Consider the following 23,587-nt stretch of genomic DNA (forward strand, 5'->3'; position numbering starts at 1 on the left):
AGCCTTATCAATAAGATATTCTTATACTACTCAATTATATCTATGGTTGTAAAAGGTAACTCTCAAAGGGGTTTTGTCTGGGTAATTTAATGAAATACCCTGATAAAATTATATAAGTTATTCTGTAGATTTAGTAGGTTTTTATTATAGAATCTAGCATCACTGTTAAAACATCTCCCAATAGTGTAATCTGTGTAAATATTAATGTTATTAAAAATAATTGCAAACCATTAATACTCAAAATACTAACAGTTAATGGATAAATACTGATTATTTAATAAAATGTACACAGTTCATTTTCCACTATCTTGAGTATCATTACTGTAAAGAAAATTTGCCCACTGTTTAACACTGAATACATTAACTGTACTAGCTACAATAACTCTGTGTGATCCTATTTGTGATTCACATACTCTTTAATCAGTATGAGCATTTTCATACCATGATTTTTTTTTTTCACTGAGTCATCTTTAGAACAGATTTAAAATCTAACTGTAAATCAAATTTATAACATCTGAACTAATACCACACTGAACCACTTCACTTAAATGACTGGCATGAAGATCCTGGACTTACAGATCTCATAGTTGCGGAAGTGGTCACTTCAGTGAAAAGGAGATATAAAGCTAAGTCTCCAGAGAACTTTTTGATTTCTCTCTCCATCTTCCCAATGTGCAAGTGGCCAAGATAGTTCTAGTAATTTTGTATTCCAGCTGAGTGGTAAACAAAAGAAGAACATTCTCCTAACAAGAAGTCATTCAGTATTTCTACTCCTAAGAAACTGAAAGGTTCAGCAGCCAAGAAGGCTGGATATATGTTGATGACCCACTGTTAGATTATGTAGCAAATTTAGATCTGTCAGTGCGTGATCAAACAACTGGAGCAACACAGCACAAAATACTTATTCAATGTAGGCTCAGTCTGATTCTTCCAAAGTATTAAAAATATTTTGATGGGTTGAATTTTAATTGCCCAACTTTCTAAGTTACTGTATGTTTGATGCTATTCTAAATTGATATGGGATCAAGTGTAATTTATTCTCCTTCAAACGCTCCCTCATGGTCTGTTCAGTCTGAGAGCTTTGTAGCCACGACTCATCCAGATCAGTGTCACCCTACTCTGCAGTGACACGTGTCTGTAGTGGTGGTTATGGAAACTCCTCTGATTAACTGTATTTATTCATCTGCAGGCAGTTCTGCATAAGATCATTACTCTCAAATAAGCACTAGCTTATTACTTCTAAACTTCACTGGGCTTTGAGAAAATGTCTTACCTAAACTTGAATACATCTCTACCCTAATTACATTAAATAGCAACATCAGAGACTTTAGAGTGTTTCTAAATTTTTAAATCAAAAAGTGAAGAAAAGCAGGTTATAAGTTTGCATGGAACCTTACCTGGCACTACAGAGGAAAATCCTAAATAGTCACCTTTTTACTAGAAAACTAAAATATTCAGAAAATCTTGTTCCATTTTGTCACCCAGGTAGCATTTTACACTAATATCTGGAGTTAGTAGTGAAAACAGAGAGTATATAAAATTGAAGTCAAATTCAAGCCAGAAACTGGTTAACAGTTAATGACAAGAAAAAGGAAGAAGCTGTAAAGTTCATTGTCTACTTATCTGCATCCTAAAACAGCTTTGCCGTGAGCACACCTACTTTGCCTCAATATCAAACACAAAGTTTTCGTCCAAGATGTGGTAGTAAGGCTGAAGTGGGATGAGTTTGACTTCAAAAGATGGAAGTTCTGCATCAAAAAAAAAGAAGACAAAAGGTCACGACACACGAGTTTCAAACATACCTTAAACTCCTGGCCTGCGGCAACACCCACTGAGAGAATGTTTTTGTTTGAATCAGTAGTGCACTTCTGAAGCAAGTCCCCTTATCATCTTCCCTTATTCTGCTTTTCTTCACATAGTGGAGCAGACTTTGAGCACAGAAAGTTGATTTGTTTACAAGGAAAATAAGCCAGAAGATAAGCTCTAATTGCTAATGGGCATTAAGTGTCCTGGACAAGAATCAGTCTGAAGTAAACCCACCCTGAAATGGGTTGAGTGTGGACATGAGGCCCTCAGCATCAGCTGTGTCACTCTGCAGTTTGCTCCTATAGAGCCCAACTATTTGCTACTGTAGATATATCTAGAGCAATTTGTTCTTGAATGTAGGTGTTGGCAGAGGATTCGGTAATCTCCATTATTCTGCTATACCCACTAGCTAAGCTAAAACCCATTTTACTAAACTGAGATTTTTCATATAATCATGAGGTTTTATTTTGTCTTTAAAAAACCAAAAAAACTCCAGCCAAATAAAACATACTAAATTTTACATGAAAGCATAATTCCAGTGCAAACAAGTCAAGCCATTTCTTACCCCAAATTGTTAAATTTCTACATTTTTTCTTTTTACACAATGCCTTTTCTTTAAAAAAATCTTCCCTGAGCACAGGAATAATTCTAATCGACTTCCAGACTGAATTCTGCTGAGAGAAAAAGGTAGCTGCTGCTACTGCTTCTGCTGCTTGTTGTTGTTGTTGTTGTTGTTGTTATTATTATTATTATTATTATTATTATTATTATTTTCATCTTAGTGTTTACTGAAAACTTCAGCCAGAATTGCAATGGTTTTAAAATGGAGCTAATCTCCATGTTTTGTCTGCACTAGGAGAGCCCTTCCAAAACAGGGTATTTTGTGAAAAACATTAAAGCTACTAACTCTGTATAAGAATTAAGTTCTTTTTCAAATACAAGTGGAAGGCATACAAAACCAGAGATAGCAATGAGGGACTGAAACACTCTGAATCTCATCCTTAGTGTCTAACTACAGCCAGGTTTAATCATTGTGGTATATCTTTTAACACACGGTGATGAAGTAATACACTTATAATGCAAATTAAATATTCTCTTACCATAATTTTTAACTTCAAATTCAGCAGAAACATTAGACATTTCATACTGATGAAACCAGGCTTTGATTTTCCAAGTTCCAGGCCTAAAGTTCAGATTCAGCAGAAAATAGTCAATTAGGATTCCTCAGATATTTTATGATGCTAATATATTTAAATTATCACTAAATGCTACTATTTTCACTGCTTTGATCTCATTCCAAACTAATTTATTGATGGATTTCTCTTTGCTGGGAGTATCCAGCAACATACTTCCACATGTCCTAGGAAACAATCAAGAAGACTTTATGCGGAACTGCAAGATAACATATTTGCAAACCACATGATACATACACTGCCTTTGAAAATCCTCAAAAATAGAGAACTATATTTCCTGTAGTTTATCTTCACTGTGATGTGAAAATCAATCTACATCAAATGCATGCAAAACACACTGAATGTTAAGTAAAAGCTTGAGGGATTGAAATCAGAGGTAATTAATTACAATTTGCAAACTCAGCCCTTACAGAAGTGCTTTCCTGAAGGTAGTCATAGAATTGAGCAGATATTTGGCAAGTTTGCTAAATTTTTCCTTACCAGGACAAAAATTACTTATTGTAGAACTTTAAAATTAAATTCTGGGCTCATCTTTCCAAGATGCTTAAAGGTAAAAAGATATTAACCATAGGCTCAATCTCTGCCCCATGGTGAAAGACAACTTTGAAAGGTGATTCAAGCAGTTCAGCAGTTAAAAATCTTAAGTACTTCAACAGGTAAGGGAGATGAATCTGGATGGTTTGATCCTGCTAATAGCAAGTGAGGTTAGTCCTCCTCACTTCAGACTTTATACTGTGAGGTATTTCATCTGCCCAGGTCCCCTTGGGCTCTTCTATGCCCAATGAAGAAAAGCAGTGCGGAGGTGTGGTACATCTCATCCTGACATAGGTACCTAAAACACATCAGATGAGTTGCAGCCTAAATGTGTGACTTTCTCTACAGTGTTGAGAAGGGCATGTGGGGTGACCAGCTCAGGTTTAGACCCCTGCATGGCTGGAGGCTCCAGGGCTGGATCCAGAGCAACCACTTCCCTGCCCTCACACTCTGGCAGTGCACCCTGGGGCTTCTCAAGTGACATCGGAGCAAAACCCTCTGCTTTAGTGCACCTCCAGTTCTGAAGAAACAGTAAATCAGACAATTCACAATAAGTAAAAGAGAAGAGAAGAGAGGAGAACAGGGGAGCAGACCAGAAAGAAGAGAAAGGAAGGACAAGACTCTTGTTTTTATCTTGAAGATAGTTCTGCTGCAAGAGACATTTTGATGTGAAGACTGTTTTAATGCACAAGGCACCGCAGTAACGTACTCGGCAATGTCCGGTATTTCAAGGCTTTCACTGAACATTGATTTTATTTTCCGATCTGACTTTTTAACCACCATCCCTTTTGAATTCTGTTGAGAGACAACAAACATAAAATTATGCATAAGGTGTCAAATGTTTACATCCAAAAGCTCAAATTCACATACTAGTCCTAAGGAAGATAAAATGCTCTGCTTACTTTCCTACTTTAATATTAACATGTTACATTTTCCTCCATGCTCCTGCTATTGGCTAAAAATGACTATACATATCCGACGATGTGTAAATACTGATTTCTGGAGAGGAGACACAGCTATAGTTTTACTCTCGGGTATTTTGTCAAAGTTTTTTGTAGTTTCTGTGCTGAAGAAGCACTCATAAACAATGTGGGGTTTTTGTATACTTACTAGCACAGCAACTGTAACCGTATCATCCGTTGGCCTCATAGCATTGTCCAGAATGAAGATTCTGTATTTTACTGTTTAACAGAAGAATAAATGTGTTCACATATTTATTTCTGGCCGTTCTAGCTAGTAATTATTACAGGCTCTAAACTAGATTACTGAATTTAGGATAAAACATTTTATTTTAATGAAAAGAAGTCTGAGAAATTTGAAAAAAAAAAAAACAACAAACAGATCAAAAAACCCACATTCTTCCACAGGCTTTGTGTGTTACATGACCGACCATATATCTTTTGAAACAAATTCAGAAGAATACTGAGGGCACTTCACTCACTTTTATATTCCTTCTGTAGTCAAGGCCTGCAACCAAACTCAAGAACCTTTTTAAGTTTCATCTCTTGTTATTGATTAAATTGTTAATTAACAAAACAGATATGGTCTTAAAGTGCAAAGAATACTTATTGCTGGTTTTGCAAGCAAAAGCAATAGGAGTTTTCTTGCAGGTTTCTCACAATTTTTGTTTTCCAAAGGAAAGTCATTATTAAGCTTTTTGAACAAAAAGGAGCAGACTTTTTTAATGGCTCCTGTTAGGAGAAAAACTTTTTGAGTGTGGTGGCATTTCCACATGGATTGCTGCAAAGTGCAGACCCTGCAGAGCCCTGGCTACAGAAAGCAGGTTCAAAATCTGGCCTGGCTGGTAAGCACAGAGATAGCTGGGGTTAAATAAGAAGGATTTAGAGGAGGAAGGATCAAGTCATTGTTACTTTTTCTGATAGTGCCCTTGTAACATCTATATTCAGTATCTGAAATGCAACGTTTGTATTTTAACCTGTGGACTTCGGTGTGTATATAGGCTTATCAGTCTGAATAAAAATGTAGCCTTTTCTGGAAGACAAGAGGATGCGAGTGCTGCGAACGGTGTCCTTAAAAAGCTCCCTGCTTTCGGTGACTAGCAGAATATGGGGTCGATTCCTCTTCTTGAACAGATCCTGTTGCAGAGTCCCTGGCTTGACCTGAGAAGGACAAAAGGAAAAACCCCACGAGTCAGACATGAACATGGTAACTTTGGAGCCACACGGCTGAGGGCCAAAACCGGCTGGAGTGCTTAAATGATTTTATGAGCACAATTAAACAGAATATATTCAATTATATCTTCCTTACTGAGTGAATATTTATCTGTAAGTAGAAATACTATCTACTTCCCTAATTTTCCACCACAGAAAACCACATTCTTCTGTCCAAGGGCAATAACTCAAGCCCAGTGACTTCAATCTACGTGCATGGTAAATTCCACTTACGATGTCATTTGGTAGCTGTATCAGCATCTTGCAATCCTTCATTTGCCACAATCTTGGCCCTGAAATTAGAGCTTTACCTCATGCAGGTTAATATGATGTTTCTAAACATCCTGCTCAAGAGGAATCTGATCCGAAAACTCAGATTTTAGCTGTGCTCTGTTTTCCAACCAAACAGCCCAAACCAGTACTTCTGAACTAAATGCTGCCAGACTTCAATGCATCATATCAGAAACAAATGATGAAAAGCAGGGTGTAAAGTAGAATCAATCAACCTAGAGGTCTGCAGAAACATCGCAGTTTTTTGACCAAGAGATTGTGCATTTTTTAAGGTTTCCCTTAGTTTGTAAAATGGTTGGTATGCCAAAGACATGAATACAGTCTTAGTTTAAGTGATGCAGAACAACAAACAGTGATAAAACAATTAAATGGTTTTAAATTTAATTTCATCACTGATCTACAGTGATGAAAAGATCTTTCATCACCGTGTGACAAAATCTTGAGCTTGCTTGTTGGGTACAAAAGAGCACTCACAACCACCACTGAAATTACATTAGGCTTTGTTAGCTGTTTGGGTGAATAAGTTGCTGCTGTCACTGGAACTGGTGTTTTGTCATCTGCCTCTAGGGATTAGTGTTGTCTCTCTTCCAACATATTCCTAGTAGAGATTACAGGATTTTTATTACCAGATTAAAACATCTACATCACTATGATGATAGACTCACCATTAGCTTTTTCATTTCTTGGTAGTTGTTATTTTGGTTAAGGTTAAAGACAATCCTCTCTGATAGGAGCTGATTTCTTGCCTCATCTTTGAAGTATGCAGTAACTTGCACAGGGCGTTGTGTTCCATGGACTTGAACTGTTATTGTCTGGGGTGTGCCCAAATGCACCACATTTGGGGCAGTAATAAGAAATCTAAAACAACATAGAAACAGATTTTCTAGTATGTAGGCTGATTTTTGCTTAATACAAGAATGTCCAGACAATAAAAAATTTAAAGAAAAAAAAAGTCTTGCAGAATAGTTGAGCTTGGGACTTGTGGAGATCACCTAGTTGATCCCCCTTGTTATTCAGAGTAGATGTTTAAAGACAGTTTCTCTCCAACTGATCCCCAAATTCTGAACCATCATATTTAGGTCCTACAAAAGATAAGTCCCTATACATAGAAAAGAAAAATAATTGCAATATGTCCCAGGGATTGCCAATGCCATTGATCACCTGGGTTTAACGTAGAGAAAATTCTATAAAGTCAACTTTCTGGAAACGAAGCAAGGCCATGCATTAGGAGACAACGAACAGATATTTGTAAATGCATATTTGAGACTATGAAGTAATGTATCTTCATGTACTAGCACTTACACTATGCTAGCTTATGATTTAATATGTCAGAAGGTACCAATTTCATATATAACCATATGTATGGGGTTTTAAGTAGCCGATCTTCATTCAGATGTCACTGTTTGTGAAATGCAGTAATGAGAGACCACAAAACATGAGAACACAGCTGTGGGAAAGGCTGAGTTGGAGGCTAAAGTTGTTGGGATTTATTATTTTCTCTTTATTACTCTCCTTTATTCTTAACTCTGCTCTGGTGCTTCTTGCTAATTATTTTAATGACCTTTAAAATGTAAAGCATCATTCTTGCCCCCCTTTTTTCAAGTATCTATCTTTTACACAGAAAAATCAGAGCACTGTGTGAAAAGCTATGTCTTAATAGTATAATGGCACATACACAAAGAACAGTGCTGAGGTCAAGAAAGCCGTTTTTCAAAAATGACTATGCCGCAGATTTCTAAAATGAAAAGTAAATTATTATACCACTAACAGAATGGGTTGGCTGAACTTTCTCTTTCTTTTTTGTAAATGTTTTTTTCTTTCTGAAATGTATAAAATTAAAGGTGGGGTATAGAAATAAGGGAATAAAACTGATACTTTTTTTACTTTTTTTTTCAAAAGAAACTTAAATTTACTTTTTTTTTTTTTTTTCCTGATAATAATCATGGTGCACTGAAAACAGAATAGAAATAATTTCTCTCCTTCCATATGATTAGTGAACTATATTGTAGGTCTGAGTCTTCACACTATATCTGAGTCTTCACAAAAATATAGGAATCTTGGGAAAGGAAAACACAACAACCTTCAATAAACATTAAATGCTTTAACATTTTTACCTATACATTTGTGAAAATACTTTGTAATGTTTCACGTTTACAATGAATGATGAAACTTATCTTCCAATTATATCTACTCTCATGAAATATTTGATTCTGATTTTTATTTTTTTCATTTGTTCAGTTGCTCTGATTCATTAGCCAGCCAGGTCTGGTGTCCATATTTGTTCAAATGCTTGAATGTTGAGAAGAAAGTGCTCATTTTCAGCTGTGCTGTGGCAGGATGCAAACTCCCTTTTCTCCCTCTCCCTCCTTCATCATGGAAGGAGTAGGCACATCTCCCTCTGTCTCTGCTACTTGAGGCTAACGGATTCTTTTGTTTGGCCCCAGAGCCCCTGGCCAGGGCCATTAGGATAAGGGAGTGCTGAGGCGCCAGGGAGCCACTGGGCGCCTGCGGCCAGTGTGGGGGATGTTTGGAGGCTTCAGGGGCACCCACAGCCAGTATGGGAGTGCAGAGAAGCTTCTGGAATGCCTACAGTCAGACCTGATCAGCCAATATAAAAACCAGGATTCTCGTCAAGACTCCGCCCATTGTTGCGAGTCTCTCGGAGCACGAGCAAGATGATGCCGCCGAGAGCGCCCCCCACCCGGGATGGAGACTGCGCTTGCCTCGCCGCCACGGCTGTGAGTAAAACTTCTCGCAGGATTGCGAGTATATTTATACTTTCCGTGCACATTTGCACGCGTACTTTCCATGCTTAATACAAGCACGTGTAACTTTACGTGCACATTCGCATGAGTAACTTTCTGTGCTCAACACGAGTGCGTGTATAAATTATTTCCTTGCACAATCGCGAGTGCATTTTCCTCCTGTGTTTCCACATAAGCACGTGTAATATTCCGTGCACATTTGCACGTGTAGTAACCCTTGCAGGATTGCGAGTGTGTTATAAATTAATCTTCTCAGAATCGCGAGTGTACACTTTCCGTACTCACTATGAGTACGTGCATCTCTTTAAAATAATCCCACACCGTGTTCAGGCAAGTGTGTACTCCTCCCGAACTCAGAAACGGCTCCGGCATTATTTTGGGTGAAGCCATGTGCATGCACTCTGTGGACCACCTGTTGTATTAGTTGCTGCCCCTTAACAATTTTCCCCAACTGATATCTGAACCTGTATTTAGGTCACTTCTGGAGTGTTAAAACCCTGTTTCTCAGCGGTTTAATAAAAGTTGTTTTGGACCCTGTTGTCCCTTAAACTAACCTTGGGGTGCCTCCGTGACATGTGCTCATTGTTTTCTCAATGGATTGAAGGGGTTTTAGTTTAAAGCTGCCACTGCACCACCCACTCAGAGTCTGTTTTGCTCTGGCAAGAGGTGAGTGAACTTATATACAAGGCCTGTCTTAGTTGTTTAAAAGTTTACCTATGGAATAGCTCAGACAGACATGGTCACTAACCTACACTGCCCATAGTCTCAGCTAGATGGACACAAGCCAGATCTGCTCCCAAAGTGTCATGATGATATTGTCCTGGGATAATGTTCAGTTTTTGTATATCTAATACATTCGGCACCCTGTGTTTCCCACATCCAATTACCTTAGAAAAAAAGCTATGTCAGTCGCCATTTCCACTAAGATTTCATCACTGATGACAAAGCATGTGCTTTACTGAAGATGTCGTGTGCCTCAGATGCACCAGATGTACCCCAATATCAAATTTCTATGGGGCTGTAGTTTTCATGCTGATGTGGTCACTGGAGGTCAACACCAGGGTCTGCAGGAGTCTGCACCTGACTAGGACCTCCTAAGAAGATAAGTAAGTATGTAGGGCTGGACATAACCCCAAAGGTGGGCTCACATGGAAGGAGAGGAGGGTTTGAACTGACTACCCAAATATCTCATCAAAGCTCTCCTCTGGCTGTACCAAGTACCTCAATATACTTGATCCTGCTGGGAACACAGCAAAAGCCTCTTCTCCTGTACCTCTGCCCTACAGATAAAGGTCAATTTGAAGGAACTTGAACATGCTTCATAGATTTTCTCAGTTACATGTATCTCCCAAACCCAGGAATTTGTCCCACCAGGAGAACCAGTATCAACAAATGTAAATCTCCACTAAAACGAAGGATAAGTACAGAAAAGCCCGAAGCTCTCCCAAATGTGAAACCTTTGCTTTCTGCAATGTATCAATCAATTATAGAGAGTTATTCTTTCCCAAGATTTTCCAATCCAGTAAATATTATAAACTAAAAACAAACAAGCAACAATAAAAGCATGAACATCATGCTATAGTAGCACATTTTAAATTATTTATTTTTAAATGGAGACCTCTTCCCTTAAAAGTGCCTTTAAAAGGCAGTTTTAAGCTTTTTAATTTTTTGCGTATTTAAGGTTACACAAATTTTAAGTGGTCCAAGAAACAGGCTTTGTTGATTCTCTATCAAGATCATTAGCATTTCCTACTTTCTCATTCAAGGGATTTGTTAGGAGTGAAGAATTAATAATAAATTGTACTTACGATGGTGCTTGCTGTGTACTGGACAACAGCGAACAAAAGCTCATCAAAAATACCAGCCTTTCCATTGGAAAACTCTACAACATCTGCAGAACAGAAATACCAAACAGCCACTGTCAATCTACCCTTGAGGTGCAGGTTGTAAGAAATGGTCTGATGGCACACTGCAGCAAAGAACATTATCTATCTTGGTTATTTATTAATAACTTTCAAAACTGTGTAACCAATAATGATAGCCAAGCTGGTGATACACAAATTAATAGCCTGGGGAGAGACATTCTGGACTAAGCTACAATTTCACATTTGATTTTTCATGAATTCTCTTCCCAGCTTCAATATTTTCCCATGACAGAAACTTAAAAGTGATGTGCAGAGCGAAGTTTTCACAAGTACTGCAAAGGCAATTCCAAAAGGCAATTCCAAAATCAAACAAGGCACCTTGACTAAAAGAGTGGCTGCAAAGAACTTCTAAATGGGGGCAAAGTGACAGGTTCCTTCCCATGACATAACTTCAGTCATCTCTGTGGTCCAGCACACATGAGAAGCAGCTCCTTCTGGTTTAGAGACCACGAAAGGAACTACGCTGGAAACCAGTCTGCACAACTCTGTCCCAGTCTGTAGTCCCCGAAGGGATCCATCTGCCTTAAGTAGAAATAAAACTGATGTCGCCAGTTTTCCTTCATCGTCGAGACAGAGGGCTTTTCCAGAGGGTAATTAATCTCAGCATAAGTACATAAGATGACTCATCAACTGAAGGCATTCCAGACTGCAGGACAGACTCTCAATGTCTTAAAAGGCAGGATATTCAAAAACAGGGAAAAAAAATATATTTGAAGAGTAACTGTTTTTGCAGGAACCAGTTTTCATCAAAGGCAAATGAAAGAACAAACTGAAACTCTCATTGGGTCTCATATTTGCCAACTTTTACTAGATTGTTTTCTCCCAAACATAATGTTGTTGACTCATGAGAATGGAAAAATGCCCATCTGATTTAAAGGCAGGTCACATCCCAGAGATGATCACATGGCTGCCCACAAGTTCTGGGGTTAAACTGCTCTTTAATACACCACATTTAAGTCTCTTTCTCTAACTAGTAGCAACAGAATTCTTAAATCAGCACTCCATTATTTGCAAGGTGAATTCATGCTCACAGCAAGGGCTCACAGCCCACAGTCCTGTTACACTGTGAGGGTGAAGGGTCCTCCATCCCATCCCATCCCATCCCATCCCATCCCATCCCATCCCATCCCATCCCATCCCATCCCATCCCATCCTTTGCCTAAGAGACTTGCTTTATTCCTCAGATAGAAGCACCTCCAGGATGAGCTGCTTCTAGACAAGCAGGTAGGGGAAGAGAAGAAGGTGTAAGGTATCAAGAAACCAGTTTACTATTTTACACTGTGCCGCAAGTGTGGTGGGTGGCTCCTTCTGAGAAAAAGAGAGATGGATGGTAAGTACTATTTGTCCATTGGTGGTCACAGAAAGTACCAGAAGCTGTAGCAACAAGAATATTTCTGGCTTCAAACTCACATCAGCAAAAACTAAGTTTTGCCTGCTCTAGGCAGAGGTTTTTTCCAAGAGACAGTCAGTTGCCTTCACCCTGTCTCTTCTGGCTTCCACTCTCACTTCAGCTGTCAGTCAAGAGGGTGAAGGTGAGGAAAAGTACCTGTGGATCCTCAGGATCCAAATTCATGCTCTTTGAGAGATGTTTACAGGAAATCAGAAATGGGAACTGTTAAGACCAAGGTTATTTTCACTCTGCCATCACTCCCCACCATCTTCTGCAGTTACACACTGACAAAATTGATTTATTGCCATTCCAAAATCACATCATTTTCGTCAGGACCTCTGGCTCCCAAACCCATGCTGGGTGGTGAGAAAGAGTAGAGGTTTCCACCATGAAGCTGGTTTGTGCTTAAGATAAAGTTTTGGTGGGAGAAGTTCTCTTGGGAACAGGGCTCATGCTCTCCTGGGGAGCAGAAAAGGCTTGTTAAACTTGCAGCTGGTGAAATAAGGACTTTTCACTCTTGCATGAACAAAGAGAAGACAATGAGGGGAGTTAATTAAGAGCAGCAGTAGCTGTGGAGCATGCTAAGGCTCCTGCCATTTTGAGAGATAGTTGAACTGCTAGGTCTTACATAGCTGCTGTCAATCACTGAGCAATCTCAGTCGCTAAAACAGAAAAAGGAGTATGAGTGGGTCTTTCTTTTTTTCTCCAGACAAACACAAATTAAGAAAAAAAGTCAACATTGTCACTCTCAATGCCTTTTCCTTGAGAAAACACACGAGTTCTCCCAGCTGAAACGTCAATAATTTGCAGAAGTCTGCAACACAACCAGCATTGATGTGCTACTCCTGCAGTCACAGGAAAGGCAGCTCTGTGCTGCGAGGTCACACCAAAATTTTGCTGTTGTGTCAGGCTTTATCAGAGGGGAGGAGAGCAGTTTCTATTGCCTGGGCTGGCTTGTTTGCCAGGGTACCGAGGTCTGTTGGTACAGCTACACAAACAGCCATGGACAAACTCATGGGAAGACATTTCCGTGGATCATTTTTTTAAAGGAGACCTTGAAAAAGCCACTTTTTGCTTTCACTTGTTTTTAGTTAGATTTGCATGCTTTTGCTTCCTTGTGAAGTACGTGCATGTGTGTACATAATGCCTATCCATAGTGATGTGACGCATAACCCTTATATACTCAAATTTAAGAAGGTGTTCTAACTCTTAATAAAGTAATTTTTGTCTCAAAAATATAAACTAGTAACTATAATTGAATAGGGATCTTTCTCACTGTCTCTCACAAACACAAAAGAGCAAGTGCACACATAACCATTCATATAACTAGACTTAAGATTCTTTATGCATTGTCTTTGTCTGGATTTATATAAAATGATCTTGCCAATGGTTTTTCTAGTTCTTCAGAATGGCTGGGACTGTAATTTGTAACATAATGCAAAATATTCCAGCCCAAAGCCACATTAAAATAAAATAAAATAAAATAAAATAAAATAAATAAAATAAAATAATAATCTTAGCTGAAATTTTGCAGCACATACATGAAAGAGAGAAAACAGAAAAATCACCCTAAATGACTTATGTGCCTGCCATTTTTCTAAAGGCAAAGTCCTTTAGTATTTACTCATCAGCTACTTTTCACCAGACATGATATTGATCCCTCAGTTGACCTACCATCCAGTGCTAGTGAACCCTGATCTCAGGGAGGCAGACTTGCTTTATTTTGAATATATGCTATGTCTTAGTTCAGTAACTTCATTTGAACTTTGTAAGTTTTCACAGTGTTTCGAGCACCAGCACTAGTTTTTGTTCTTTAGCTTGAAAAGGCTTTATTTTCCTTAATCTGTGCAAATACTAAAACCACCAAACTCTTCTTTCGTTTCCCTCCTGCCCTCTTTCACCTCTGCCTGCCAGAAGGGTACAAAGAACAGCTTCACAAAGCACATTTTACAAATAAGCACTGTGGTGATATCTGCTTTGCTGAGTTACAGGGAATTGTGACAAACACAAAAGGCAATATTTCACTTCTGACATTTCAGAAAATTAGATTTTAAAATCCTTTTTCAACAGTGGACCATGAAGTGTGGGTCTAATTTGAAAAGTTCCTCTTAACAGCAGGACCTCTTTAGCATCAATGTAAATTGAGACTGTAAATTGAAACTATACTTTTTTTCTTCACCATAATTTAGGTCATAAATTAAAAAGTTAGTTTAGGTTCTAGTTGCTTTTGCCATGAAAAATTGGCCTTTTTGTCTATATTTTCTTTATATGTTCTGTATTTAGTGCTCCTAAGTGTATCTGCTGAAAAAAAAAATAACAGAAGAATTTTATTTAAAAGAGGAAAACCAATATATCCGTGGCCTTTTCTGGGCTCGCTGAGGAGTCTGGATTTTTAAGGGATTAAGCAACCAGCCTTAGTTTTCCCTCATGGGTTCCTCCATCATTTTCCCAATGAGTAGGCTCAATTCTGTGATTTTCTTTACATACTGTCAAAAAAAAAAGAAAAAAGAAGAAAAAAATAATTGTGAAATATGTACAAACCCAGCACTGCTTCTTGGAGTTTAATACATTGCAAAGGTGACCTATATAAGACATTGTGGGGGGGGTTTTTAGGTCAAGCAATAATTATATTATGCTACTGTGGTAATATTTTCCCCTGCTTTAATAATGGATCCTGGTTTTTAGGTCAGCTATGTTTTTCAGAGTCTCAGAGCTTTGACACCTTTAAGAAATGCAGGTCAAATTTTCAAATATACCAACCAGAGTCTTGCGGGGAGAAAAAGCCATTGGACAGGTCATGGCCAGGAGAGGAGGAGACGCTTGAGCATGCACGTGCCTCTCTCACCCCAGGAGAAAGCAAAGAACTGCTGGAAATGAGCTAAAAACCAACTTGTCCTACATCACACAGTGCCTTTGTGGTATTGCCATTGCACTCAAACAGCCTGACACTCTGTCTGGAGTCTTAGTCTCAAATCCATCCTTTGTGTGTGTGTTTTTTGTATGTGTGTGTGTGATTTTTTTTTAATGTTGTTTTGTTTTGGTTTGTTTGTTTGTTTGTTTGTTTTCTTTCTTTTTAATTATTTTTTCTTTCCTTTTGCTTTGTTTTCCTTTCAATTTAATTATAAAACCAAAAGACAACCCATATTTTTTCCAGGCTACCAACTATAACAAATACACATATACCTACAAAATTTAACATATTTTAAATATTTTTATCTCTCCCAACTTCTCCATTCCTCTGGACTGTAATGACTATAATTATCTCTTTAGGAGTTTCTTCTCCCTCTCATGGGAGAAAAGCAAAAGGCATCTTGAATATATCAGTGGCAAAAGCTGAAATTTTAACCAGTGAGAAGAATAAAAATAAAGGTCACACATCCAGTTCTGTGGATTTGGGACCATATAATGAAATCAGGAAAAAATCCCATCCTTTTATGCAGGCAAAATTTGGAAAAGTAATTTGTAACTATTACTGACCATCATGACTTATTAAACTGAGATACTCTAATGATTCGGACGATCACTCAGTTATACTAAAAAAATGTTTTACAAACAAAAGGAATAAAAAGGCTCATACCCTGTACAACATAGTGAGACGTGTGCCTGTGTGCTATTGGCAGCTTTCTGTTTTTTTTTTGTTCTGATCTGCAAATTAAATCTAAAACATTCACTTCACCCTGTAACTCGGAGAAACATGAGACACAAGAAAGCTTGTCCTCTCCCAAGCCTGGGACAAGGCTTTGCTCCGGCCCCCATCGCGCTTGGGCGAGTTGAGGTCCGCTCCACTGGCAGATCAGAAGCTGTCCTACTTTTCTTGATCCCTTGGGTTTGATGTTCAAGGATGAAATTCAAAGAGAAGGGGCAAAGGAGACAGGATACGACCGTGATACGTTTTTATTGCGGAGGAGAAGCTGCTCAGTCACAGCCTGTTTCCATGTCAGGAGGTGCAGAACCTCCCCGGGGGGCAGGCAGAGCATCTGCTGTCCTGTTCTATAAGGGTAACATCTGGGTGACTTTTGTTCAGCGGGACAGTTATTCAGGTAACATGTGCTGATCTCTTCTTTCTGCAGAAGTTTAACCATGGAGCTCTGACTCTTTGCAGCCATCTGCTTTTTAGGCAGCTGAACATTGTTCCTCTTTGTACTGTCAGGGATAGGTGCCGTACCCAGCCTGAACACGGTGATCATAGCAGGAATCTTCCCTCTTGTCAACTCGATTTTGCAGCAAATTGCCTCCAGCAAAATGATATGAACCACAACTCATCTGCCCTCTCAGTGGCTTGTGTGAAGAGGGGAATACTGATGCCTTCAGAAGGAGGCTGGGTGGATGTCCCCAAAGAGGGGCCAGGCACACACTGCCCAGATTATATGGTTTTTACATTGTACCTGCAGAAACAATGTGAACACAGAGAATGTTTTCCTGTATTTGGCCAACACCTCTTGGAAGCAGAATGTATCTGCCCTCGCTAATATGTGAGCACATGTCCTTTTGTGTATTTTTATGTGTGGGTCGTATTTCCAGGCTATTCGCGCTCGATTTTGACTTTACACCTGAATGAGGAAGGTGAACTTTTAGGTATATTGGGACATGGTTTTAAACCACTTCTGCACTGTTCCGGTTCAGCCTGTGGTCCCAGCAGTGACTCTGCTGCCATCCCTGACAGCAGCCCGGCCTGCAGCCCTGCTGGGGAAGCCAAGGTTGGGGCTGTACTTTGGGATGGTGGGGCAGAGAGCTTTGGCAGCCGGTGCCACCCATGTCTGGGCATCTCTCTTAGCTTTGCTTCTTCTACGTGCACTGGAGGTGCTTGTTCTATTTGTTGCTGGCTTGGTGGGGGTAGAAGAAATAAATAACAGGTTTGAAAGAGTTGGTGCCCACGGCACTCTAAGCCTCAGATAGATGCACAGATATGAGACCTAATTCCCTGCCTGCCCGCGCTGTTCCTGGGCTTAGGCACTATCTAGTTCTGCACCCAGAGCCCGTTGGCCTGTGCCATCCAAAGGGTGAGGCTTCTCCTCCTCAAGGTTATATACAGCATGGGGGTGCCAAGAAAGGTCCCTATCAGGCATCCTACTCTTGGGGCGGTTTTGCTCTCTCTTGCAAGTTTTCCTCATTCTTTTTTGCCACCAGCAGCAGTTTCTTAGGTAAATTTGGAGCTGGCTTCCATGTCACAGGCATTTACATTTCTGCCTGAGCAGTGACAAATAAATGAATAAAAAGCCATGAGAGATCATTAAGAATTACAATATAATATAATGGAACACTAAATTTCCAAACACCTCCCCTTTCTGTGGTGAATTCAGTAAAGCTTTTTGGCTTTAGTAAGTACACTGCAGGTGTACATTTAGGCAGCAAGCCCAGCTTCAACTTCTGTGGAGAAGAGTATTAACAGCATTTACTTGTACATCCTATAAACGCCTGCCACAGGTTTGCTGCATGCACTCTCCACTGAGATACCAAAAAGTGTTGACTCACTGTGGCAGCATCAATGCCCTTGATCTGATCACATGTGAGATGTTAATATACTTCAAGACAGAGAATCCCACAGTATCACAGTATCACAGTATGTTTGGGATTGGAAGGGACCTCAAAAGATCATCTAGTCCAATCCCCCTGCTGGAGCAGGAACGCCCAGGTGAGGTCGCACAGGAACATGTCCAGGTGGGTCTTGAATGTCTCCAGAGAAGGAGACTCCACAACCCCCCTGGGCAGCCTGTTCCAGTGCTCTGTCACCCTTACTGAGAAGAAGTTTTTTCTCAAATTTAAGTGGAACCTCTTGTGTTCCAGCTTGATCCCATTACCCCTTGTCCTATCATTGTTTGCCAACGAGAAGAGCCTGGCTCCATCCTCATGGCACTCACCCTTTATATATTTATAAACATTAATAAGGTCACCCCTCAGTCTCCTCTTCTCCAAACTAAAGAGACCCAGCTCCCTCAGCCTTTCCTCATAAGGGAGGTGCTCCACTCCCTTAATCATCTTTGTTGCCCTGAATCCCACAGCTAAATTAGAGCTAAACCTCCCAGCATCTACATATCGCTGTTGCTGCGGCCGTTTGCTTGCAGGGTCTCGCTGTGTCTGTTTGTCAACCACCACTTAGCCCAGTGATGGGGCAGGCAGGGATGCTGGAGAGAAGCTTGCGCGCCTCCAGTAGCGGTGTGTGTGCGGAGTCCTGCTGCCATCCAGCGGGCAGCTGTGCGCTCTGCCGTGGAAGCAAACTCATGAAGAACCGTGAAACCGCCAGTCCTGCTTTCTGAGACCCTTTTCTACTTCCCGCGACAGGTACCAGGGGCAATGGGGAGTCAGCTCTGGTTCACACTCACACGGGTGGTTCTCCGCAGCACAGGCTGCTCGTATGCGAGCTGTGTCTGAGCTCCATGGCAGCCAGTGCAGCCATTCTAAAAATTGACTTGGATTATCCTAGTGGAGGTCTGCTCTAAGGAGGCCTTAACAACTTGCATATACAAAATAAGAGGAAAGAATAATACCTCCCACACCAAAGATGTCTCAGGTGGCCCACTGAGATATCAGAATCAAATATGCATTATCTTCTGAGACACCTCTGGTGGGATTCACTGTGGGATACTGAGAGCCGCTCACCTCTTGACATCACAGCCTTTACTCAGCTGTCTCCAAAAGCAACTTGCCCAGATGCAAGTCCAGTTTTCTACCCAGCTTTTTAACCAACTGCCCAGCAAAAACAGTGCTGTTCAACCCACATTTTAAGGGTAATATTTTATGAAGTCAGTGCCTTCGCAGTTGGCAGAACAGTTCAGAGCTAGCTGTGAACACCTTGCTCTACCCAGCTACATCAGCCTCATGGCATTAGACCCTGGAAGGCAAGATGAAATGTTTTGTGCTGACCACCACAGTTTATTCCCAAGAACAAAGCTTATCTCACTTGCGTCCTTTCTGAGGTGGTTATTGCAGTCAGAAGCCTGACCCCCCTCCATGCCTTACAGACTTTCTGATTTACTGCAACACACTCCTTCCACTCCCTGCAAGTCAACAGCTTATCTGGGGCCCCTATTCTCTGTTCCAGCTAAATTCCACTTATGACTAGAAGGCAGGGGGAAAGAGTACTTTAAATCATCTTTAAGCTCCCCATATTTCACAGTAGGCAGAGGGCTAGCTTCATTTCTAATAGGAATTATAGTGCCTTGAGGTACTGTGATATAAGGTCAGCTATTTAGGAATGCTAACACCTTTCTGGCACACAAGATTAGGCAGAAAGGGCCTTTGTCTCCCCTGTCATAACACATCTCTGAAGTTAAAAGAGCACAGAGGGGAAAAAATATACCTTTTAAGGATATTTATTTCACTCATTATTTATTCCACTTTACAGTTTGCAGATAGCCCTTCTGCCATGGGGGTTGCAGTAGAAATAAAGGCTGGCTTAATTGTATTTACAGTGTTCTTAAGGAATAAATAACCCTATCTACAACTCAGATATCTGGAAGTGCCCTCTCTAAGGAGTCAGACAGGCTGGATCCCCTACACAGAGCTGTCCAAGGCCATATACAAGGAAGATAATGCGTATAAGGTACAGAAGAATGCAGCTGTGAACTCAGGAAAACCCTCCTCATGCAAATGCAGATAAAGAATATGACATTCCTTTTCTGTGGCCCTGGGAGATACACCTTGACCATGTCCTTATCTGCCTGCAAAAGTAACCTATAAACATAATTTCTGTGGTTGTGTACATCCCCTCATATGTACTACTCTTCTTCCCTGATGCCTAACACAGAAATATCTCCTGCCTATGTTGTCTTCCATTGCAGAGTCTTCAGTGAAAAGCAGCTAAGACCCCTGAACACAGCCTTACCTACTTAGAAAGAAGCTCGCTACTTGTTAGTGGTTGGAGAAAAGAAAATAAAGCACTTCCCATACCTTGGAGTTTGGAGAACCAGCCAGGTCTTGCCAAAGTCCAAGTTTATCTGTAGTTATAGTGAATCCTTAAATGGGAAGAGGAAACATGGGTAGGAAAAGCTATGCAGAGGAATTTCCTCATACCCATAACATTGTGCTTTATTTGGGACAACAGAAGACTAAGATACTGGGATAAACTTGTAGAGATGTAGTGCTGTAAGAAATGTCCCTTCGGATTTTTGGGAAAAGGAATCACTAGCAATACAAAGACTGAGGTCAAAAGTCAGGAAACAGAGAAGCAAAACTTTGGGCCCAAAGCTCTGTTTTGACCTCCCCATCCCACCCTTTTTCATGGTAGCGTGCAAGCGAGGATGCTCTGGGGTGCCCTGGCAGAAGCTCCTCAGCATCCCTGCACCAGGGAAAGGAGAGGAGGGTGTTTTTCGCAGAGCAGCTCTGAAGGGAAGTGTGTACGTGTGAGTGTACCTGCGGAGGTGAGGGAGCTGGGGGCAAGACAAAAAAGAGCAGATACAGATCTGTGTCCAGTGCAGCCATTAAAGAAAGATGGAATGAGTTATTACATTCCTTGTCTCCCTTTACTTTCCAGAAACTGCGGTCTGAGTTGGACTAATTTCTGGTTTCCTTGGAAACCCCTTAGTAAGTGGAAGTTTCCTTGGGACTGTGCAATAGCTGAAAAGAACAGAAGGTGGCATGTTTTCAACATTTTCACGCAGTAAAAAATAAAGGAAATGCAGGAAGGAACTACAGTAAAGGGTAAACAAGAATGAAATAAGGGAATACAGGTTGAGACAGCTAAGCCCAGACCATATACAATTTGATATATCTCTGCTGTTAATGATTGTATTAAAATTGAAGATTATTTATTTTCCCCATTTTATATGTAATTCACTGATGCCTTCAGGGCTGATTTTACTGGAGTCTGAAAAAATGCCTGGTCGGTTGTGACGTGTTTCATTTTCAGTACTTTAACATTTTCTGAAAATAGTAAAATGCAGTTGTATATATTTTTATTTTTATTTTTGTTTTGGTTTTGTTTTGGTTTGGTTTTTTTTTTTTTTTTTAATTCCCAAAGAGAAAATTCTCACTGTGTGTCCAGTTTATCAAGATCTATATTAGGAAGACAAACATGGCCCTGGCATTTTCCCTTTGAAGTCCATCCAGGTATGTGAGCAATGGCATCAGGCAAAAAGGAGATTGAATTTACATTTTCCAGAAAATTATGAAGCAAAAACCCAAAATAAAGAAATTAGAGATGATGTCAGAACTGTTTGTTCTCAGTTATTAAGATCTTTCTGAATATTCAACCTGGCTTTCTGTAACTGTTACCACAGAAAAGTGCCTTTTAATCTGCAGGGACCCTCTTGGCCTGCTTACTTTTCTTTACAGTACACATTTATCTCCCTTTTCCTCCCTCCCAATCTATTTTAAGCAATAGCTTCACCTCACACTGTGTGACAGCGGCATGAAAAAGCCCTGTTTGCAGCCAGTGTTGGTGACTTACCAGGTCGGATGCTCCTTGTGTCTTGACCTCTCCTTTTTGCTGTGTTTTATGAGTAACTGCCCCAGCACGGTTGATGAGAAGCAGACTGAAGGTTCGGTTTGAGTGCTCCAGTGGGATGGCGAGGGCTGAGCTGGACCCAAGCAACCTCTCCTGCCCTGGCCAGGGGTGCCAGGAGCCACTGAGGCATTAAAGCCCACGTCCATGGGCACTCACATGGGAATAAAGCGGCATCTTTGTTGTCCCTTTGAGAAATCTTGGACGACATCCGGCAGCAGATGGCTCTTCTTTGTTTAACAGCCAAACATCCTCATTCCCTGGGCAGCTGATTAGCTTTTAACTTCATACCTTCACCAAATGAAAAGTATTCGCTTGAAATGTCTGGGGACCAGGGAGAGAGGACTCACATGGCGCTGGGAGCATCCCCTGGCCCTGACCCTGGGGGACACATTCTCACTGACTGAGCTGCTGCCTTCCCCCTGTTTGAGGCATTTTGAGGCCACTCTGCTAATGAGTTACCCAACCCAGTTCTCAGCAGTCACTGGAGAGGAGCCGAGAGACCAGCAGCCCAGGAAAGGGGCGCAAGGAGAAGCTGCTGCCATGGCTGTTGTTTTCCAGCCCCTCGGCTGCAGGCACTCAGGAGGGGAAAATCCTGCTACTGCAGGTTCTTGACATGAAATAAATAGAAGAGGCACTGAAACATGGACTTTTGGAGACATTTCTCATCTCATTTCTCTTTTTCTCAATGCATTTACTTGCTGCTCTCTAAACAAAAGGTATTTTGGAGGACTGGTTGTACCCCTCCCTGGCATCCTGCAGTTGACCAGTACTGAAAAACTGGAAGTAGTGACTACAGCTGATGATCCCAGGAACTGCAAACACTGAAATCACCATATGGGAGACAGTCCTGAATGCCACCAGTTTGTTTAATCTGTATTCCAGCAGCCTGTATTAAATCAGTCTTCCTGACCCCAACCACCGGGAGGTGCATTGTCAGGTTTTGGCTGAGGGTCTGGCTGCTGTAATTCCTTCCAGGCAAATACACCTTAAATTCTGTTTCCCAGCTTGTAAAAGTTCATCCTTGTGATCTTATCTGAGGAATTACTTATAAATAAATAATTGTGTTATATAATACAAAAATATAAACACACACACGTGAAATATATACAATTTCAATATATTGATATCTGTTTCATACTATATAAAATGCACAAATATATTATACATAAGCATATGTAAAGTTTAAAATATACAACATATTGAAATCTATACAAAATTTATGTAAGAATAAAACCAAATTCTGTGTGTGTGTTTGCGCGTATACACATGTACTTGTTGCAGTCATACTTTGAAACCAATCGTTTTGCCAGACAATAAAACTTCTCAGCCACTTCATGAGGAGACTGGGTTAATGCATATTACCACAGCTGATATTTCCAGATGGGAACTACAGGCAATACCTAAACGTGGCAAGATTGTTTTTTTAAATTGTTGACATCACTCTCACCATTCATAATGATGCTATGGATGTCACCTGCACAGTTCCTGAGGAAACTGAAATTTCCTGGGGGAGAAATACCTTGTTGACACCTTCATCTTGAGAGCCAAACTGGGAAGGAAAACCCAAGCTGCAGTGCACAAATCCAAAAGAGCTCAGACTTACACTGTTATTTGTGGTTGTGGTCTGAGTGCAGCGTTGGAAAATCACTGCAGCTGAAGAAATGGTAATAAATGGGTGCAGCGACTGTTGCGGGAGTTGTGCACCCAAACCTCTTTGTGCTAATGTTTGATAACAGAATCTGAATTTCCTGGACTAGCTGTTTACAACTAGTTCAGAAAAAATCTGCCAGCAAGAGAAAACAGTTACTGAATTGCTCACATTTGCCCTTGCTACATAAAAGCAAGAAGTGGGTTCTGCTTCTGAAACTCATCTTTTTTGAGATCCCAGTCCAGTTAAAAACATTTACGTTAGTGATGAAACATCTGCAGCCACTCATTACTCTGTGTTCTTCCTGCAGGTGGATTTGTGTCCCAGAGCACAGGCTGCTGTGTTGGGAATCACCACTGATGAGCCAAGCTTTTCCCATAACTGAACGTGGCATGTAGACCTTTAATCAGCAGTGACTGCTG

At 40.5% G+C, this 23,587-nt stretch overlaps 1 protein-coding gene across 1 annotated transcript in view; it reads right to left on the reverse strand.

The window, feature by feature from the left end:
- LOC308053372 (complement C4-A-like) overlaps window positions 1–10,636 on the reverse strand; it is a gene marked incomplete at its 3' end in the record, with an annotated part of 49,243 nt that extends 38,607 nt beyond the window's left edge. The window contains 7 exon segments of the mRNA XM_080364222.1: window positions 1,661–1,748; window positions 2,907–2,989; window positions 4,243–4,328; window positions 4,644–4,714; window positions 5,470–5,653; window positions 6,661–6,853; window positions 10,569–10,636. Of these exon segments, the coding sequence (XP_080220348.1) occupies window positions 1,661–1,748; window positions 2,907–2,989; window positions 4,243–4,328; window positions 4,644–4,714; window positions 5,470–5,653; window positions 6,661–6,853; window positions 10,569–10,633 (770 nt within the window). The 5' untranslated portion in view covers window positions 10,634–10,636.
- Window positions 10,637–23,587: the final 12,951 nt, after the last annotated feature.

This window comes from Nesoenas mayeri, assembly GCF_963082525.1.
Source record: "Nesoenas mayeri genome assembly, chromosome: 1".
In the NCBI taxonomy this organism is placed as follows: Eukaryota; Metazoa; Chordata; class Aves; order Columbiformes; family Columbidae; genus Nesoenas; species Nesoenas mayeri.